Below are 20,115 nucleotides of genomic sequence, written 5' to 3'. Positions count from 1 at the left end.
ACTGTGCGTACGTGATTGTGGTATTTGTGACCTCCTAGCTATTGCATTCAAAATGGGGAACTGGTTTCATTCTCTTCTTGTTCAGTAAATTGGGGGAAGAAACTCTGATGATCCTGAGCAGACCAGACAGTCCAGTTTTTGCAGTGCTTGATATATCCTTTTCAGCTAGCCAGTTGTCCTGCTATTGAATATAATTTTCAGGATAGAAACTGTTGCTTCTGTTACTGCTGTTCTAAAAAAACTGGATATGATGAACTGGAGAGCAGTGCATCCTTTATGGTGTTATGAGAAGAAATTAGATAGTCTAGATTTGTTACGGCTCTTCAAAAGCTTAAAGTATCAACAGCCTTATCTCGGAAAAGAGAAAGGGCCAACCTTTGGTTTACCACCTTAGGTGTGTCTGTGGTCCCAGTGATAAACTGCTCCAGCCCAGTGGGTACACACTGCTGATGGACTTGAAAACCCCTCTGTCTTTCCCTTGGACTACCTCTAAGGTGTGCTCTCACTTCTCCTCTTAAAACCTAACCATTTAAACCGACTGAAAATGGTGAGGACTATTTGTCTGCCTCTGAGGGGCTTGTAGCTGAAGAAACAGACCCCAACAGCTGACTTCCACATCAGCTAGATGTGGTGTTCTACAGATCAGCTGAGAGATGGTGTGACTGGGATCCCAGGGGGTGAGGGGGAGAACCACACTGAGATTGCTTAATTAGGGCACACTGCAAAGAATGGGGCAGACAGTCCCCCAAATTGGTGGTTATTTTAAGACTTAGATTTACTAAGCCAGCAACAAAACAGCTTCTACAGTACCTTACTGGTTACCCAGAAATCAGAAATAGTTTCCTTAAAGCAACCCAGCCTTGAGCTCCGACCCAGACAGCCAAGATTATCGAAAATCTTGTTTATCATATAAAAGTTCTATCAATTCAAAAGGATCGGACACATTACTCCACTGGTTAATGAATATTTTAGATTTTACCCAAATAAATGCTTAGTCAGTTTTTATTAACTGACTAAAATTTATTTTAAAAGAGAGTATTGGTTAAAAAATCATTATACATACAGACACGAATAGAGTTCTTAGGTCAGTTTCATAGTAGAGATGGTGAGCTTTAGAGTTGCAAAAAGTCCGTTCCAGAATTAGTTCATTAGGTTATAGTCCAATGTTCAAATATTTAATATCCGAGTGATCCAGAATGAAACTGGACTTACGTAGCAGATGTGGAAGTCAGCTGTTGGGGTCTGTTTCTTCAGCTACAAGCCCCTCAGAGGCAGACGAATAGTCCTCACCATTTTCAGTCGGTTTATTACTTAAACTTCCCTGGATGAAGCTTAAGCAGATGCAAGATGAAAGGAGCAGGGCCCAAGATTTCTTTATATAGATCACTGGCAGGCTATGATAGCCTCTTGACAGCAGGTGTTCCTTGGCTGAAGAATAGTGTTTTTGAAGTAACCTCCTATTTCCTAAGCATGACCTACCGGTAATTAGCTACATGGATTAAGATAAAGAAATTGCCTATCTCCTGCCATTTATAGGTAGTTTGCGGTATACTTCGAAGAGAAATTAAAACAGTGTTATTGCTACATTCACAGTTCATTTAAATGTTAACATCTTCTTTTGATCTCTGAATTAATACAGGGATAGACAGGAATTATTTGGTGACATTGTCAACCTCTAACAACATATATATAAACACACAAAAAACCAAAGCGTCATCTACTAACATGTCTCTAAAGGTTGAATCTGGGTCAATTAGCCTGCTGGTAGTGTAACCCTTTCTGGACCTGTGTCACAGCTGGACTTCTGACAGCCTCGTTTGCGTCTGTAAAGGGGCCCTGCTGCAAATTGCCCTCCACTGTGTTAGTGACGGGGGATGACGACCTAATGATCTCTACCCATCCTGAAAAAGGGACCTGATCCAGGGTCCAGTGACATCAGTGGAAGTGAACATCTTGGGCAAGGAAGTCTTTCCATTGGCTAGGCTTTGTATCAGATCCTTCATTCTGGGAGGGTAGAGATCAGTAGGGGGTCATCACTCCTGATTAACGTTGCATTCAAGCTTTAGGGCAGAGATGTGAGTGAGAGCTAAAAACTGTTCAGCTGACCTGGAGCCCCTACGTTTTGGTGGGTTACTAATTGAATTATTTGTTGGAGAGAGCAGTTCCCGGATGCCTGGTCCTGCTACCATAGTGCCTCATCAGAGGAGTTAAAGGAGCAAGACACTGCATCTGGAGCAACTTTAGGCCCTCGAGTTTTTTTGGAGACAGAATAGGACCATTTCAGGTCTGCTGCGGAGATTGATCTAATGTGGAGGGAGTGTTGTCTGATCAGAATTTTCCTCAATCCTTTGTGGCTCCTGTCTGACTGATGGAAGCCTGGAGCAAGAGAGAGAAACCAAGCACCCCCACCACGTCAGGCTGGGAATACATAGGCTCTCTGAATGCTATGGCAATTTAAATGCCGATGCTCCAATGAATGTTTTTTGCTAGCAAAAAATCCTCACATTCTCTTAGTGAGATGGCCACCCCTGCTCCTACATTCCAAGCAAAGTTTACGACTCTGACAAGCCAGCGTGTCTGTTTTGTCTTGTGTAAAAGGCTGTGACTAGGGAAACCTCATTATGTTCTGATTAGAACAGAATACTAACCAGATGCCTCTCTTCACTCTACAGGGACACGGGCAGATTTATTCACTGGAACGCCATTCTAATTTGACATATTCAAGACGATAGTGTATGTGGTAGAAGATCCACAGGCTTGTTTAATTTGTCCTCCTGAGCTTCTTTTTTGTTAATAGATTCTGTTACATCAGCCTTGTGAAAAGCTAAATCACCATCTCTCCCTACATGCAGGTTTCTGTTATCAGTGAGCATTTAAGTGTGTAAGCTTTACTTCTGGTTTGGTTTTTATACTTTCTACTGTCTCTCCTTCTGAACCCTCTCACCCCAAACTTTGCCAGGAGCAGCTGGTGCCCTTGTTTCCCTATATTCCTAGACCATGAGCCCTAGCTAGAAAATTTTCTTGTGTTTTCATAGAATCACAGAATCATAGAATATCAGGGTTGGAAGGGGCCTCAGGAGGTCATCTAGTCCAACCCCCTGCTCAAAGCAGGACCAATCCCCAATTAAATCATCCCAGCCAGGGCTTTGTCAAGCCTGACCTTAAAAACTTCTAAGGAAGGAGATTCTACCACCTCCCTAGGTAACGCATTCCAGTGTTTCACCACCCTCCTAGTGAAAAAGTTTTTCCTAATATCCAACCTAAACCTCCCCCACTGCAACTTGAGACCATTACTCCTTGTCCTGTCATCTTCTACCACTGAGAATAGTCTAGAACCATCCTCTCTGGAACCACCTCTCAGGTAGTTGAAAGCAGCTATCAAATCCCCCCTCATTCTTCTCTTCTGCAGACTAAACAATCCCAGTTCTCTCAGTCTCTCCTCATAAGTCGTGTTCCAGACCCCTAATCATTTTTGTTGCCCTTCGCTGGACTCTCTCCAATTTTTCCACATCCTTCTTGTAGTGTGGGGCCCAAAACTGGACACAGTACTCCAGATGAGGCCTCACTAGTGTCGAATAGAGGGGAATGATCACGTCCCTCGATCTGCTCGCTATGCCCCTACTTATACATCCCAAAATGCCATTGGCCTTCTTGGCAACAAGGGCACACTGTTGACTCATATCCAGCCTCTCGTCCACTGTCACCCCTAGGTCCTTTTCCGCAGAACTGCTGCCTAGCCATTCGGTCCCTAGTCTGTAGCGGTGCATTGGATTCTTCTGTCCTAAGTGCAGGACCCTGCACTTATCCTTGTTGAACCTCATCAGATTTCTTTTGGCCCAGTCCTCCAATATGTCTAGGTCCCTCTGTATCCTATCCCTACCTGCCACTGTATCTACTACTCCTCCTAGTTTAGTATCATCCGCAAATTTGCTGAGAGTGCAATCCACACCATCCTCCAGATCATTTATGAAGATATTGAACAAAACCGGCCCCAGGACCGACCCTTGAGGCACTCCACTTGATACCGGCTGCCATCTAGACATGGAGCCATTGATCACTACCCGTTGATCCCGACAATCTAGCCAACTTTCTACCCACCTTATAGTGCATTCATCCAGCCCATACTTCTTTTCCAGACTTCTGTTCCTGCTGGAGCAGTTGCTTTCATCAGAAGTCCTCACTTCCAGTGGAACGGCAGTTTTGGGACATCCTTTAGGTGATAATGCCAGTGGCTTTCTCTGCTAATGGATGGGCAGGATAAAATTTATCCTTTCCTTACATCCAGCCCATCACTCTTCTGCACACTCTCAATCTCCAGCGTGTGCCCTAAAAGTTACACGGCCGCAAACTCTTTGAAAGGCAAAAGTGATCTTCTGTCTTTGCTTTTGTGTAACACTGGAAAATAAGAGTTATTGAGGAATTGTAGGGAAACCACCAATCTGTAGTCTTTTAATTTTTTTTAAAAGTTGAGTTAAAAATAGTTTAAAATACTACACCTGCTTGTGAGTCCACTACCAACTTTTGTGGTTTTACAGACACTTTTTCCCATTTTCTCTCTGTCATAGTGTGAAAGACCACCCCCCCCCCCACACACACACACGTAAAATTAACTAAGGGCTCAATCTTGCAAACGCGTATGTGCATGAGTCTCTCACATGCATAAGTGTTTGCAGGATTAGGCACTGAGCACCAGATTTTTGAAAGTATTTAAGCATAGGCGCAGACCCCACCAATCAGCACCTCCCCTTCCCTCCCAGCGCCTACTGCCCATAGCAAAACAGCTGTTTCGCGCAGTCAGGAGGCACCGTGGGGTGGGGGGAGTGAGGGTGCAGCGTTCTCGGGGGAGGCCTGGGCGGAGTCGGGCGGGGGGGGGGAGCACCTGAAGTGCCTGAAGATGCAGATCCAATGAGAATTAGGCACCTACATTTTTGAAAATATCAATAGTTTCTTAACTGCATCTTTAGGCAGGCACCTAATATCTTTTACAAATCTTGCCTTGATTTGCTATTCTGGGAAAAACAGTGAAACTGATTACTCACAAGGTTGCTGTCCAATGCACAGTGAACCAGAAAACCACAGAAGAATATATTTTTTCTTTCAGTTTCTAGTTATCTCAGATATTCCCTATAATCATAGTATGTTTAAAAAACAATTAGAATTTTAAGGTTGATCGTGTATCCTTAAAAAGCAAAAACAAAGTGTCTGGATGAGTGTGAAGACTGAAGGAAGTACATCAGAGGAGGAGAGTCTGAGCACAAGGCAGGGAGCGAGGAAGTCCTGTTTTTTAGTCCTGAGTCTGCTGTTAACTTTTTCTGTGGCATTAGACAAGTTCCTAAGCATCTCTTTATATCCATTCCCCCTCTTGTAAAATGCTAATCTACTTCACAAAGGTGTACTGAAGAATAAAGCTTGTGAAAATGGGAAAACACAAAGTATTATTGCGGCCATGGTTAATGTATATGTAGTGTAGGGGGATTTTGTAAAAACCAAAAAGTTATCCAGATGAAGTAAATGGCTCATCCACCATCTCTTAGCATCTAACATCTGATATTTACAGGTATGGATGAGTCAATTCACTGTACCCCAGGTCTTTTAAATCAGAATTGTAGTGGCTAATCCTCCCCGTTACCTTTTCAGATAAGATGTCAAGAAGCCCCTAGCCTGTTTGTTCCCCCTCCTTCCACCCACACACATGAACCAGAATAAGCATTTCTTCCAGAGCCCTCTGATATAGAACTGGAAATAGTGGGTCTCTCTTTGAATACCAGTTTCCTTGTTGGGCTCCTGCCAGTGCCAAACTTGGTACAGAGCATAAGTAAATGCCAGGCCTGAAATCTAAACAAAGAAGGATCTGCTCAGAAGTTGTTTCTTGTTTGTTTTTGTTTTGTCAAAGATGGAAGGAGAAAAACGTACATGTTATCCGGGTCAGGCTGAATTCCAGCCCAGAGCCCATTCAGAATATTGTCAGGAAACCTAAATCTCCTCAAAAAGAAAAGGCGTACTTGTGGCACCTTAGAGACTAACAAATATATTTGAGCATAAGCTTTCGTGAGCTACAGCTCACTTCATCGGATGCATTCAGTGGAAAATACAGTGGGGAGATTTATATACACAGAGAACATGAAACAATGGGTATTACCATACACACTGTAACAACAGTGATCAGGTAAGGTGAGCTATTACCAGCAGGAGAGCGGGGGCAGGGAAAAAACCTTTTGTAGTGATAATCAAGGTGGGCCATTTCCAGCAGTTGACAAGAATGTGTGAGGAACGGTGGGGGTGGAGGGAGGAATAAACATGGGGAAATAGTTTTACTTTGTGTAATGACACATCCACTCCCAGTCTTTATTCAAGCCTAAGCTAATTGTATCCAGTTTGCAAATTAATTCCAATTCAGCAGTCTCTCATTGGAGTCTGTTTCTGAAGTTTTTTTGTTGAAGAATTGCCACTTTTAGGTCTGTAATCGAGTGACCAAAGAGATTGAAGTGTTCACCGACTGGTTTTTGAATGTTATAATTCTTGACGTCTGATTTGTGTCCATTTATTCTTTTATGTAGAGACTGTCCAGTTTGGCCAATGTACATGGCAGAGGGGGATTGTGGGCACATGATGGCATATATCACATTGGTAGATGCGCAGGTGAACGAGCCTCTGATAGTGTGGCTGATGTGATTAGGCCCTATGATGGTGTCCCCTGAATAGATATGTGGACACAGTTGACAACGGGCTTTGTTGCAAGGATAGGTTCCTGGGTTAGTGTTTTTGTTGTGTGGTGTGTGGTTGCTGGCGAGTATTTGCTTCAGGTTGGGAGGCTGTCTGTAAGCAAGGATTGGCTTGTCTCCCAAGATCTGTGAGAGTGATGGGTCGTCCTTCAGGATAGGTTGTAGATCCTTGATGATGCGTTGGAGAGGTTTTAGTTGGGGGCTGAAGGTGATGGCTAGTGGTGTTCTGTTATTTTCTTTGTTGGGCCTGTCCTGTAGTAGGTAACTTCTGGGTATTCTTCTGGCTCTATCAATCTGTTTCTTCACTTCAGCAGGTGGGTATTGTAGTTGTAAGAACGCTTGATAGAGATCTTGTAGGTGTTTGTCTCTGTCTGAGGGGTTGGAGCAAATGCGGTTGTATCGTAGAGCTTGGCTGTAATCCAGATTGTTGCCTGGCCGCTAGTCTGCAGTTGGCAATAAATTTTTGGTAAAGCACAGAGAAGGAAAGTGCAAGTTGATTTTGTAGAAATGAATGTAGATGAGCTGAGGGGACCAGTTGGACTCCACAGATCCCAACAAATCAAAAGCTTGGGATCTGTCTTTGATAGTTCCTTTCCCATCTCCTCATCTGTTCCCTTTTTTGAAGCTCATATGTGTTAGTAATCTGTGCACTCCTGGCATTCTTCCACTCTCCTTATCTGGTAATGGTGAATAGATTTATTTGTATTTTTTTTCAAAAGCAGGGGATCCAAAGTTCATGGCATGAGGACGGGGGTGCTCTTTCAAACTCTAAGGACTTCCACTTTCATTGCATCATGTTTCAACCTCTTTAATGGATACTCCCTTGCTTCAATATATGGTTTGCTTAAGTCCTGTTTACGTCAATAGGACATAAACACATCTGTAAGTGCTTTTGTGACTAAGGATGCTTCTTTAAATCATGACCATGATGATTCTTGTTGGGTAACAGGTCTTTTTTTGTTTTTTACTTTATTTACACAAACTCAGGACCATCAACTCACCTAAAGGCTTGTCTACACGTACGTTTAGACTATGGTAAGTTGGGATGTGAACTTCTTCTATGTTAGCCTGCTGAGATCTAACTGTCCGTGTGTACCCTGCTAACGTGCGCTAACAGTTCGTTAGAGCGCTTTGTTCAGACTGGCTCAGACCGCCTCAAGGAACTGGTAACATGCATCATCAAGGTGTAAACAGACAGTTAAACTGCAACAAGTTAGTGCAGGGTAATTCACACCCCAGTTTGTCACAGTCTAATTGGGTGTGTAGACAAGCCCTTGGTTAAACGAAGCATTCCCTCTTGCAATCTGTGATCAGAGCTCTGTGCTTTCACGTGTCTGAGAGCCTCGTGTGGTGCCGCATCTGGGCGGAGAGAAAAAACATCGCTGGAAGGTATTGTTGAATTCTTCTGAAGATGCCAAGGCAGATAAGCTTTGATAGGAGGAGAAGGAGGGCAGAGCCAAGGTTGTGATAGCTAAAAATGTTCCAAATAAAGAAGGTAAATAGATGGGAGATTCTGTTGTACTACTTTGAGGTACTTTTTGACCAATAGGCAAAATGTTTGGTTTAAATAGTAAGGTTACCGGAGCCAAACTCATTTTTTCTAAACAAATTTATTTGGCTCGGTCCCAAAGTCCTTACTTAAGCAAAACTCCCATTGTCTTCAGGATTGAGCCTGTTGACACCAAACCAGATTGCAAACAATTGCAGTGTGGTCCTAAGGGTACCCATGGTCCAATATGGTTATTTTTATTAACTCATGTGAAACTCTTCTAGTGGCTGCCTTTGGGCTCATGAAAGGCTCCGCAGTCTGCTTTAGCAGACATAAAATGCTGAGGATGGTTGCCTTTGGGACAAGCTTTTTGCTGTTGCAGTAAAATTGCTTTAAAATAATGTCTTGCTGGCATGGAGTCCTGGTGTTCACTTCAAATTGTACTCCATTCAAGAGCTCCTTCTGATGCCTCGGCTCTGCCAGTCTGGACAGCTGGTTCTCAGATCTCTGGAGCAGGGATCTCAAACACGCGGGGTTATTTTCTGCAGCCCGCCAGCTCCCCGCGACGCCCCCACCCCCGTTCCCGGCCAATGGGAGCTTCGAGGGAGGTACCTGGAAGAGCGGCCAGGGCAGCACACAGACCCCTGTGCCCCCCCCAGGTCCCAGCTGCTTCCCAAAGCGGTGCGGGGGCAGGGCAGGCAGACAGGGAGCTGGACCTGCCCCCCGAACCTCTCCTGCAGCCGACCCCTCTGCCCTGAGCCCGCTGCTGCACCCCACATCCCTCCTGCACCCCAACCCCCTGCCCCGAGCCCCCTGCTGCACCCCGCACACCACCTGCACCCCACATCCCTGCCCTGAGCCGCCTGCCGTACCCTGCTCCCCTCCTGCATCCCCTGGGGGCAGAGAGGGGGCGGAGTTGGGGTGGGGATTTCAGGGAAGGGGTTAGAATGGGGTTTCGGAAGAGGGGGGCAGGGGGGGGCCTCACAGAAGGGGTGGAGTGGGGGCGGGGCCGGGTCAGCGCGGGGTGGTTGTCAGTGGTGCGGCCCTCGGGCCAGTGTACTAGTCCTCTTGTGGCCCTCGTGGTCATTTGAATTTGAGACCCGTGCTCATGTCAGGTGAGGTGGTTGGTGGGAGGGGGACCTTTCTGATTAGACCCTCTTTGTTTAGCCTGCATCCTGGCTTTATTTTAAAATCTAACTCCTCTGGTTTTGATAGGAAATTAACTATCCTTGAGCCTCGTGTTGTTGTCAAGGGAAAATGAGCATTCAGAGGTGCATTTGCCACAATACTTTCCCTCTTGCTAGTATCGGAAGATGACTGGTATGTCTTTGCTTTTCTTACACATACTCACTCCTGTCCCTCTATATTTTATCCATCAGAGATGCAGAGTTGCTGATGCTTCGGCTAGAGAATATCATTTCACAGTGCAACAGGAGTGTGCATGGTGCTTGTCAGGTGGTAGAAAAATAACAAGGTCTCTGCTCTGTGGAGCTTACAGCTTGAAGGTATATCTACACTGCAATTAGACACCCACAGCTGGCCCATGTCAGCTGAGTTGGACTTGGGCTGCGGGACTGTTTAATTGCGGTGTAGACGTTTGGGCTCAGGCTGGAGCCTGGGCTCTAGGACCCTGCAAGGTGGAAATGTCCCAGAGCCTGAAAGTCTACAGTGCAATTAAACAGCCCCCCAGCCTGAGCCCTGTGAGCCTGAGTCAGCTGGCATGGGCCAGCCACAGGTTTTTAATTTCAGTGCAGACAAACCTGGAGGGTCAAATCCATTCACAGTGAAGTCAATGGGAGTTTTCCAATGACTCAAAGCTCCAGAAATGATGAGTGCACTGCAGAATCCTGGCAGAATATGGTAAAAAGGGCAGTAGGAAAGGAAAATGCGCATGGAAAGGGTTGATGGCAGCAGTGGGTGACACATGGGAGTTCAGGGAAGATAGAAAGGCAAAGGTAGTGGGGTAGCATTGTACATCCAATGATAAAGTAGACTAAAGAAATCAGAAGTGATAGCATGTGTCAAACAGAATCAGTTTGGGTCAAAATCACTGAGAATGGATTCTAACAGAGGTTCTATTGGAGTAGTGTGAGGGGGTTGCGATATACCTCCAGGGTCAGATTTGGATATAGACAGAGATCTATGTAATATTATTAGAGAGATACATACTACCAGGATTTGTCGTTATAGGAGACTTTAAATTCCCAGATACAGGTTGGAGAACAAATGCTACTAGGGAGGACTCAGTTATTCCTGTGTGTGATAGCCAACAGATTTCTTCATGAAAAGGTCACTCTACCGACGAGGTGATGCTGTTTTAGACTTGGTATTGGTAAGTAGTGAGAACATTATAGAAGAGCTGGTTATGGAAAATAGCCTTGGATTGTGAGTGATCACAAGCTGATTTATTTTAAAGTAAATGGAAGGATAGACTCATAGAACTGGAAGGGACCTCGAGAGGTCATCTAGTCCTGTCCCCTGCACTCAAGGCAGGACTAAGTATTAATCAACAACAGGTCAGTAACTAAGCTTTTAAAGTTCAAATGGCAAGACTGAGAAATGAAGGGAACTAGTCAACTGAACTGAAGATCTCAGGGACTTTAAATGTGTAGGAGTTTTGGAATTTCTTTAAGTCAAAGGTACAAAAACTGTCTGAAATTTGTATCCAAGGGAAAAAACTTGTAGGGAAGGGTTCCAGGCCTAACTGGATGAAGAAACACCTCAAAAAGGAATTAGGAGTACGCAGAAAGCCTATGAGGAATGGAAAAAGGGGTTGATCAGCGAAGAAAGCTATGTCTTGGTGGTCAAAAAGTGCAGGAATAAAATGAGAATTGTCAAAAGTCAAGACTGAATTTTGCAAAGGAAATTTAAAACAAATAGCAAAAGGTTCTTTAGCCATATAAACCAAAAGAGAACAAGAGAAAAAACAGGGCTGCTATGCAGTGAGGATGGGGTAGAGATTAAGGATAATGTAGGTATGGCCAAAAACTAAATGAAGAGTTTGCCTTAATTTTCAAAAAGGATGATGATGTACAACATGGGGACTAAGGCGGGATATCTAATGAAATGAGTGTATAGAAATAGAAATGACAACTACGTTTGAGGTGGAAGCAAAACTCAGAGTTTAATGTACTCAAGACTGGACAACTGGATAATCTCCAGCCCAGAATACTGAAAGAACTGACTTGTGAAATCGCAAGTCTGGTAGCAAGGATTTTTAATAAATCTATCAAATCGGAGGTAGCATTGTGTGACTGGAGAATAGCTAATGATGTACCTATTTTTAAGAAAGGGGGGCAAAAAAATGATCCAGGCAACTACAGACATGTTAATCTGACCTTAAAAGTATGTAAGACTTTAAAACAAGTGTTTGAAGGAAAGAATAATTAGACATGGAAGTAAACAGAAAATGGGATAAAATGCAACATGGATTTACTAAAGGTAGATAATGCCAGCGTAACTTGATATCTGTCTTTGATAAGATAACAGATTCAATTTTCTTGTCTAAAGCTAAAAAAGTCAATCTGGACTTAGTAAAGCATTTGACATGGTACCACATGGGAAATTATTAGTTAAATTAGAGAACTGCTCCGTGTCTCCCTCTTGGGCAGTGCTGCTCTGGAATTCAGCAGAGAGAGAAAAGTTGTTGTTTTGGGGGGTGGAGGAGCTGAAGGGGGGTTATTAAGGTAAAATAGTTTGTGTTGCCTTAAAATGTTTCTCACAATGTTTTAAATAAATCTGTATGCTTGTGTGTGAACATAATGGCACATACAGCCAGCCAACAAGTGGTGGTAAAATATTGTACAGTGCCATGCACATGTCTCAGAGCGATTTGTATGGTATTTCTAAGAGACATATTAAATATGTAAGAAGTGTGTGGTGTCACATAGCAAGTGCCAAGGGGCTGTGAAGGAAATCCATTTGCGTGATCCAAGCAATGTGACGGGGCTGCTAACCCAGCACTGGCTCCTCTTTACATCTCAAGAATAATCCCTCTGCAGCAAGCAGTGAATTAAAAGCATTCATTCTTCAGCAAGCAAAGACTTGTTGGTGTCGAACAAATAACTCACTCTCACCCGCTTAGAATTGGGAGTAAAGTGATAGTGTTGGGATCAGATGTCTCCATTCCTTTCATTGTATCAGTAGCCAGTGAAGTGTGTCTTCCAGTGCTGCCTTCATAGAATCATGGAATATCAGGGTTGGAAGGGACCTCAGGAGGTCATCTAGCCCAACCCCCTGTTCAAAGCAGAACCAATCCCCAGTTTTTGCCCCAGATCCCTAAATGGCCCCGGCAAGGATTGAACTCAGAACCCTGGGTTTAGCAGACCAATGCTCAAACCACTGAGCTATCCCTCTCCGTCAGGAGCCTTGTGGTACTCCTGAGCATAATTTGGAGTATGATTTTTTTTTCTTTGAAGAATATCCTCTTTAGGTACTTAATTAAACCAGTTATTAATGGAAACGTTTACCATGCACCCACGTAAATAGATGTGAAGAAATGAATGGAGATTAATGGAGGCTGATTAGGAAATTTCATTAAAGAATAAAGACAGATTTTAGCTTATAATTACTTGTCCGACTCTGAACGGGATGAGAGGGAGACACTCTCATTAATCACGTTGACTTTATGGAACCAGTGTGGGCGGGCGCATGGCCTCTTGTATACATGCACATATGTGGGCATGAAAGAGAGATACCTTGAGCATCTCAGATCACAGTAGACGTTGGCAAGAGCTAGTGGGGTATATATAAAATTTCCCCTAGTAAAGCGGCAGCAGTCATGATGTCAGAAATGGGAATGTGGTGCTCGGAGTTTTTCACTACAAAAAACAACGCATGGCAGGGAGTCTCAGAGCCAGGACCGGCTCTAGGCACCAGCAGAGCAAGCACGTGCTTGGGGTGGCACATTTCCGGGGCGGCATTCCCGCCAGCCTTTTTTTTCGGGGCCGATGCGCTCTTGGAGCTGCGCCAATTAGATGGGGTGAGGGCGCCGCGCCCCCGGCCGCAGCGGGAAGGGGAAGCCCCAGCCCCGGGATGCTGAGCTGCCAGGGCCCAGCCACTACCTGGGGAGGGGAGAGCGAGTCCTGCCGGGGAGCCGGGGCTGCACTGCCTCATCTGCGCACTGGCTGCTGCTCTGCCTTGTGCCACCCCTTATCTCGGGGCTTCTCTGCGCGGCTGGGCGGGGGAGGGGGGAAAGCCCCTGCAGGCGCTGGGAGAAGGTGACATCACTCCCTCCGCTTCCAGCCACGCCTGCGAGCCCCAGCCCCACCTGAGCTTGGGGCAGCAAAAACCTTAGAGCTGGCCTTGCTCAGAGCATAGGTCCGCTGACGCAGGCTCACGCTGCTGGGCTAAAAATATCAGTGTAGGTGTTCCAACTTGGGGTGGAGCCTGGGCTTTGAGACCCGGCGAGGCGGGAGGGTCTCAGAACCCGGGCTCCAGCTCAAGCCCAAATGCTAAAATGTTATTTTTAGCCCTTTGGCGTGAGCTGGAGTCGGTCAACCCAGGCTCTGAGACTCGCTGCTGCGGGTCATCTTTTGCAGTACCCCTAATATGAAGTTCACTGGGGGAGTTGCTGTGTTCTCGGAGCTAGCGGGTAGGGGAGCATTTGCTTAGGAACGTGGCAAGATGGATACATAGTGCTGTTGCTTTGAAAACTGCATTGTGGTTCAATGAAGTAACAACATCTCTGGCCCTGCCACCTTTTTTCAGTCCTTATCATCTAGCTCCTCACTTGGCAGTCAGCACAGGTAGGGGACAGTCATACTAATGTAAAAGAATGCAGATGTAGTTCTGATCTGCACTCCGGAGTGGACTGATGCCCACAGGCTGTTTAAGCTCATTCAGTGTAATTACAAGGTTGACCCCAATAGCACTGTGTCCTCTTTCTCCTAATAGTTCCTGCCAGTACCGCTCTCTGCTGCTATTGTGACTCTTCGCCACTGGCTCTTCTCTGAACTGATGTGGCTGCAGAGCAGTTTGCAGGGGTGATGAGTCCACAGTTGAATGTCAGTGTCTTAAACGCTGTCTGGCATGATATTTATATTCAACAGGATTCCAGTATACAATGCTAGTGACGAGAAAGTCTAGACATGCCCTGCAATTATATTTACGAAGTGCCAGCTTCATTCGGAGGAGTTGTTGTAGATTGATTGGATCCTTAACCTTATCCTCCTCTTTATTTCCCCATGCTTTGGTGCTTTTTATGCTGTCCAGCAAATCTAACAGTAGCCTTTGCTCCATGTTTGTTCTGCAGGAGTATATTGATGCTCACCCCGAAACCATCATCCTGGACCCCCTTCCTGCTATCCGTACGCTGCTGGACCGATCCAAGTCTTATGAGCTTATTCGGCGAATAGAGGCCTACATGCAAGGTAGGCCAGTGACTTTGCATTTCAGAAAAGCATGTTCCTTACATTGTGAGTGTGACCGGGGTCCTAGTGGGGAGCCAGCTGTGGTCACTCAATTAGGGTGAACTGCAAAGAATGGGGCAGACAGTCCCCAAAAAGCTGGTGGGTATTCCAATACTTAGATTTACCAAGCCAGCATAAAACAGCTGCTTTATTACCTCTCTGGTTACTCAAGTCCAAACAACACAGTTCCCTTAAAGTGATCCAGCCTCAGGCCTACATCCAGGTACGTAAGTCAAATATGATGATTTCTGAAAATCTTATTTCATCATATAAAAGAAAAGGTTCTACCAATCCCAAAGGATCAGACACATTACCTCCCAGGTTATTGAATATTCCAGATCTTACCCAAATACACACTACAGCCAATTCTTATTAACTAAACTAAAATATATTAAAAAATAAAAGAGAGTATAGTTAAAAGATCAATATACATACAGACATGATTCAGTTCATTTAGGTGCAGATTCATAGCAGAGCTGGTGAGCTTTGTAGCTGCCAAGAGTTCTTTTAGAAATAGTTCATAGGTTATAGTCCAATGTCCAAATATCATACTCGGGGCGTACCAGCATAACTGGAACCTCAGTCTTGAGACTCAAACTTCCCCTGATGAAGCCTAAGCAGATCTGAGACGACCAAATCAAGACCCAAGGATCTTTTATACAATTTCGTGTCTTTTGACAAGTTGGAGTTCAAAAGGTCATTAGCATGACTTTGAAGGAGGTCCATCACTAGTACTCAGCTATAGAGTTAACATAAGGCAATTTGTTTGTTCCTCCACCATTCTCAAATTATTTGCTATATGTTTCAAAGAGAGATGAATACAGAGATATCCCATGTTTACAATTCATTTAAATGCTAGGATGTTCTTTTGACCTCTGAATTATCAGAATACAGCATGGACAGGCACTGATTACATTGTTGACCCTACTCATACGTATGTAAATACACAAGAACACAAACATTATCTCCCCACATGTCTTTTGAGGGTTATTTATTTTACAGGATGTTTAACCCTTTCTAGCCATGTGTCACAGTGGGTTTGTAGCAGAAGGAACAGCTGGTTCCTGGAGTTAGGTATGTGAGTGTTAATAATGGGCAGAGGCAGACACAGTCCTTCATAGCAGAATTGTACTCCAGAATCTAGGCTTTTGTTTTTGAAAGCATGAGAATAGGGGTTTGATCTAAGTTAAACAAGGTGTGTGTTTGATGGGGAGCATATTTATTACTCTGAGCAGCAGCAGAAATGTTCTTTTCATGCACGCTGGTAAATTGAAATTATTGTACAATCTATCTGCTTGTCACGGAAATACTAAAGCCTACAGTTAGCTCTTGAGCCAACTCCTGTGTGTTAGGATTAAGTCAAGAGTAGCCTCTCCTTTTGAGTGCTGTAGAAGTAGCTGTTCCAAGAGCCAGTTGTTTATGGTGTTGAAAAGTTGCTTCTGTAAACTGTTCCAGTGTGACATTTGACTGGTTAATGTTTGCGTCGTTCTATTGCTATCCCAATTCTCAGATCATAAACTTACCCTATTGGTATCTTTTGTATTTTTATGATTTGGGATTTATATTCATACAGGTTGTATCCACTTTGTCTGGCCATCATCAGCATGGTCTCTGAAATCGTCCCAAGTATGTAAAAATAGAAATATGAATTACAGTCTCCAACACACTCTCTTCTTTTCCAGGCTGTTGGAGAAATGCTTAATTAGTTTTTTTGTGTGTGTGTGTTTTGTTTTGTTTTGTTCTGAAAGTGGGAAGAGGTAGTATTTTTATCTCTTGTGGGAATGAACAGCAGAACTGGTAGAAAAATGGGATCCTTTGTTCAGAAACACATTGACCCATTTTTCAGTCAAAATTTGAAATTTTGAAGAAAATTTTCATTTAAATGTTGATTTTTTTTTTAAAAATGTCTGTCTGGCCCTGGTTGACAGTTTGATCTTTTCAGTGGAACGTAGCTGCCACATGTGGGCAGTGCCCCTTCCTTCCGTCTCTGACTCTTCCTTAGTTTATCTCATGCATGGCTTTGAATATCGTGACTGGGACCTTTATCTGCACTGTCTATTGAGTGGGGACCCAGCACTGAGAGCTGAGCACCAGCGGTGATATGGTCGTGGTGGCCTTTGCTAAGCAGATGGGCTGCTGCATTTTGTTCTAAGAGGAGCATTTTTAGGGCATGTAGCTTTATTTCTGGGTGTAATTACTTGCAATAATTGAGTCAGGGAGCCACAAATTTGTGGATCACTTATGATCTGTATCCGAGAGACTTTTTTTTTTCCTCCTCTTTAATCGGGTTGTCTAATCTGTATTCCCTCACTATTCTCTTCTGTTGTCTATTGTGCTGTGCCCTACGGTTTAGAAAGTTTAAGGCAAGCGTGATACAGCTGCAAATAACATGGAGATTTTAACAGTTACATCAACTGCATTTGGGTTCTTCAAAATAGAAATCAATTGCAAGAAGACTGTCCTACTATTGAGCTGCAGCTAGGTATTGCCACAGTTAGAGATGTCCAGTTGCATCCTGAGGTAGCTGTGTGATGTACACAGTATTGGGCTGCATCGCGTCCCCAGAAGTGGAAGTAAAAGGAAATGTAAAGAACTGAACATCCATGAAGGTAGAAAGGTCATTGTTTTTACGGAAGCCCACGAGCTATAGAATTTGTGTACTAATTATATACCAGTGTTTTAACTATAGATAATAATTCCTTTCATGCATGAATTGCTGTGCTCCCTTTTAGTGTAACTAAAAGTGAAATACAGTGTTTGCCCCTTCAGTTTGCAATTCATTTCAACTCTCCAGACATTTAGGGAGTTTGATAACCTAAATGGTGCCATTGCTCAGTTAACAGGCTTTATTCTTGTTCTGGGTTTATTTTTTCTCAACACATACTCTGTCCCTCACCACTCTGATGTGTGTCTAACATAAGATGAACATGTTGTGCTTTGTTGATTCCCAAATAAACCCTCTTTAGGTATGCTATTGCTTCTGCCTGGCTCAGTAAACACGTTCTTGATGTATTATATGGTTCTGTAAAAGTAGCTTACGTTGCTGGGTCACTTTGCTCTGCAACCGAGGGTCAAAATTTTCAAAAGTGATGTAATTTTGGGTGTCCAACTTGAGACACCGTATAGGGGCCTGATGTTTTCAAGTAGTGGGTGTTCAGCACTTGCTGAAAATCGGGTCTCTTAAAGTATCTCAAGTTGGGCACCCAAAATCAAAAGTCACTTGGACCGTGTCTAACAAAAGATATTTAAGTTGAACTGTTTGATTGATTAACTCCTGGGCCCTGGTTGAAAAGATTTCTATCTATCTAAGATACTTTTTTGACCTTCATTACCATAGTAGATCAGCGCTCCACAATCTTTAATGTGTTTATTCTTCCCTGTCTCACAGATGTGTTGTAAGTACTGTTATTTCCATTTTTTAGATGGGGAACTTAGCCATAAAGAGATGAAGTAAATTGCCCAAGATCACACAGGAGGCTTGTGGCAGAATAGAGAATTGAACCGGGTCTCCCTAGTCCCAAGCTAATACTCTAACCACTGGAATATCTTTCCTTGTTGAGACCCTAAAATTCCTATTTTACTTGATGTACTAGCAGATAATTAATGATTTAACCTGCTGGATGAAGTATAGAGATTGATCGGATTCAGTTTCAACAGGAAATGTTTCTCTCTGAAGCAGGAAACGTTTCTAATAATTCTCATTACTATGAGATGTTTTTTTATTAGAAATAGGTCACAGGCTGAGCTCTTACCTGTTCCTTTTTTGTTTTCACCGTGCAAACACTGAATGATTCACTCATTTTGAAACCCTCATTTCTACCTTTTTCAAAGTCCTTTAAAAATAAAAGTTTGCATTCCCCACGTGTTCAATGTAGCCAGCAGATCACTGTGAAATAAATCACTGAAAAGTTCTGCTGGTTTAGCAGTTCAGTTCTCTCAGCAATTGCATTGCTGTGGTTTTTTACTTATCAGTGAAGGATTACTTCTTGGTGAAAATATGAGCTTGCTGGGAGTTTCTCCCCATGATAGCAATGTTTGGGGAAACTAGCCGCATGTTTTAATGAAAAATGCATTTTCAGCAGGGCTTCTGTGTGATCTAAGCTGCGTCTGCTCTTTCAGTTGTTGACCTAATGAAAAATACCTTTGGATTCATGGAGGCATATTGAGAAGCTCTGACCTTCACAGCATCGGACTTTCAAGACTTAACCATAACAAAAAAGAAAGTTAAAATGTTAATAATAATAATAATAATAATTTGTAGTGATTTGCTGCTCTTGCGATTAGACTTAGCAATCAGAATGTCTTCATTATATTGTAGTTTTCCTTTCAAAGGATGCTTCTTTTAAAGGCTAAAAATCATATTTGGGAAAAAAAATCCTTACCTGTGTTCCAGTAATACCTTAGGTTATTAAAACTGAAGGAATTTTTAAAAGGACAAAAACATGCCATTCTCTGTTTGCTGTTTTACTTTTTTCCATTTTGCTTAGGGTTGACAATGGAAATGTACTAGCCAGTTTCACTTTTAGTTTCTCTTGGGCAATGTTTGGGTTACAAATAGTACAGGACATGTGGTGTTGTTCCTTTAAATGGTTTCCATATGATTTAGAAAAAGAATAAAAATTCTTATTGACCTTAGGTTTTTCTCATCATTTGTTTTTGGAAAAATTAAATTTGGGGTGAATTTGTCCTGATGATGCTCCTTTGATTGAGTTCACACGAGAAGAAAACTGGTTCTTAAGTACGTCTTTGAAGTACAGGAGCTGCTCCCTGAGGATACTGTAAACAATATAAAACCATTTAATTGTAACATTTCCATCCTAATATGTAATTGAAATATTTAAATGCTGTTGTTTTTGTGTTATGAGATGCTGCTGCTTTGAGTGCTGCTTTCTGCATGTTTAGGAAGATTAGGAAATTATACTGCGCACCATTAGTTTTTCCCCACTAAAACTTTTTAAACCGGATCTTCCTTTGACTCAGTTAAAGGAATCCCTGTTGCACAGTCACGTTTCGTGTATGGCCAAAAGAGAGAGGGGCAGTGTGATCAAACAGATCTGATACTAGACAGAGGCTCAGGAAGCCTGGATTCTCTACAGCAGCAGTTCTCAAACTTCAGCAACCCCAGGACCACCCATTTTGATTTAAAATCTTTTGGGAGCCTCAAATTCCCTGCTCAGCCCCAGGCCCCACTCTCACTCCACTCCAGTCCTTCCCCTAAGGCCCAACCCCCGCCCCCACTCTGCCCCTCCCCACATGTGCCCACTCCCACTCCTTCCCCTCCCTCCCAGTGCCTCCTGCACACCAGGGAACAGCTGTTCTGAGGCATGCAGAGCGTGCTTGGGGGTTGAGGGAGGAGTTGGTCAGCGGGGCCAGCAGCCCTGGACATGATGCCGCCCTCTCCCCCAAGTACGCCCTATTCCCGCTCCTCTCCCTCTCTCCCTCCCAGCATCTCCTGCACGCCACTGAACAGGTGTTCCCCGGTGTGCAGGAGACG

General features: G+C 43.7%; 1 protein-coding gene across 2 annotated transcripts in view; it reads left to right on the top strand.

Moving 5' to 3' along the window:
- The window catches only part of ITPK1 (inositol-tetrakisphosphate 1-kinase), a 288,871-nt gene that overhangs the window by 175,817 nt on the left and 92,939 nt on the right, over positions 1–20,115 (top strand). For both annotated transcript variants that reach the window (XM_048853263.2, XM_048853264.2), the window contains exon 4: positions 14,465–14,582. In XM_048853263.2, the coding sequence (XP_048709220.1) occupies positions 14,465–14,582 (118 nt within the window). The remainder of the gene's footprint in view (positions 1–14,464; positions 14,583–20,115) is intronic.

Source organism: Caretta caretta, chromosome 6 (assembly GCF_965140235.1).
Source record: "Caretta caretta isolate rCarCar2 chromosome 6, rCarCar1.hap1, whole genome shotgun sequence".
NCBI classification, from domain to species: domain Eukaryota; kingdom Metazoa; phylum Chordata; order Testudines; family Cheloniidae; genus Caretta; species Caretta caretta.
Note: the sequence above shows the minus strand (reverse complement) of the source record. Positions and strands in the feature narration are given on the sequence as shown.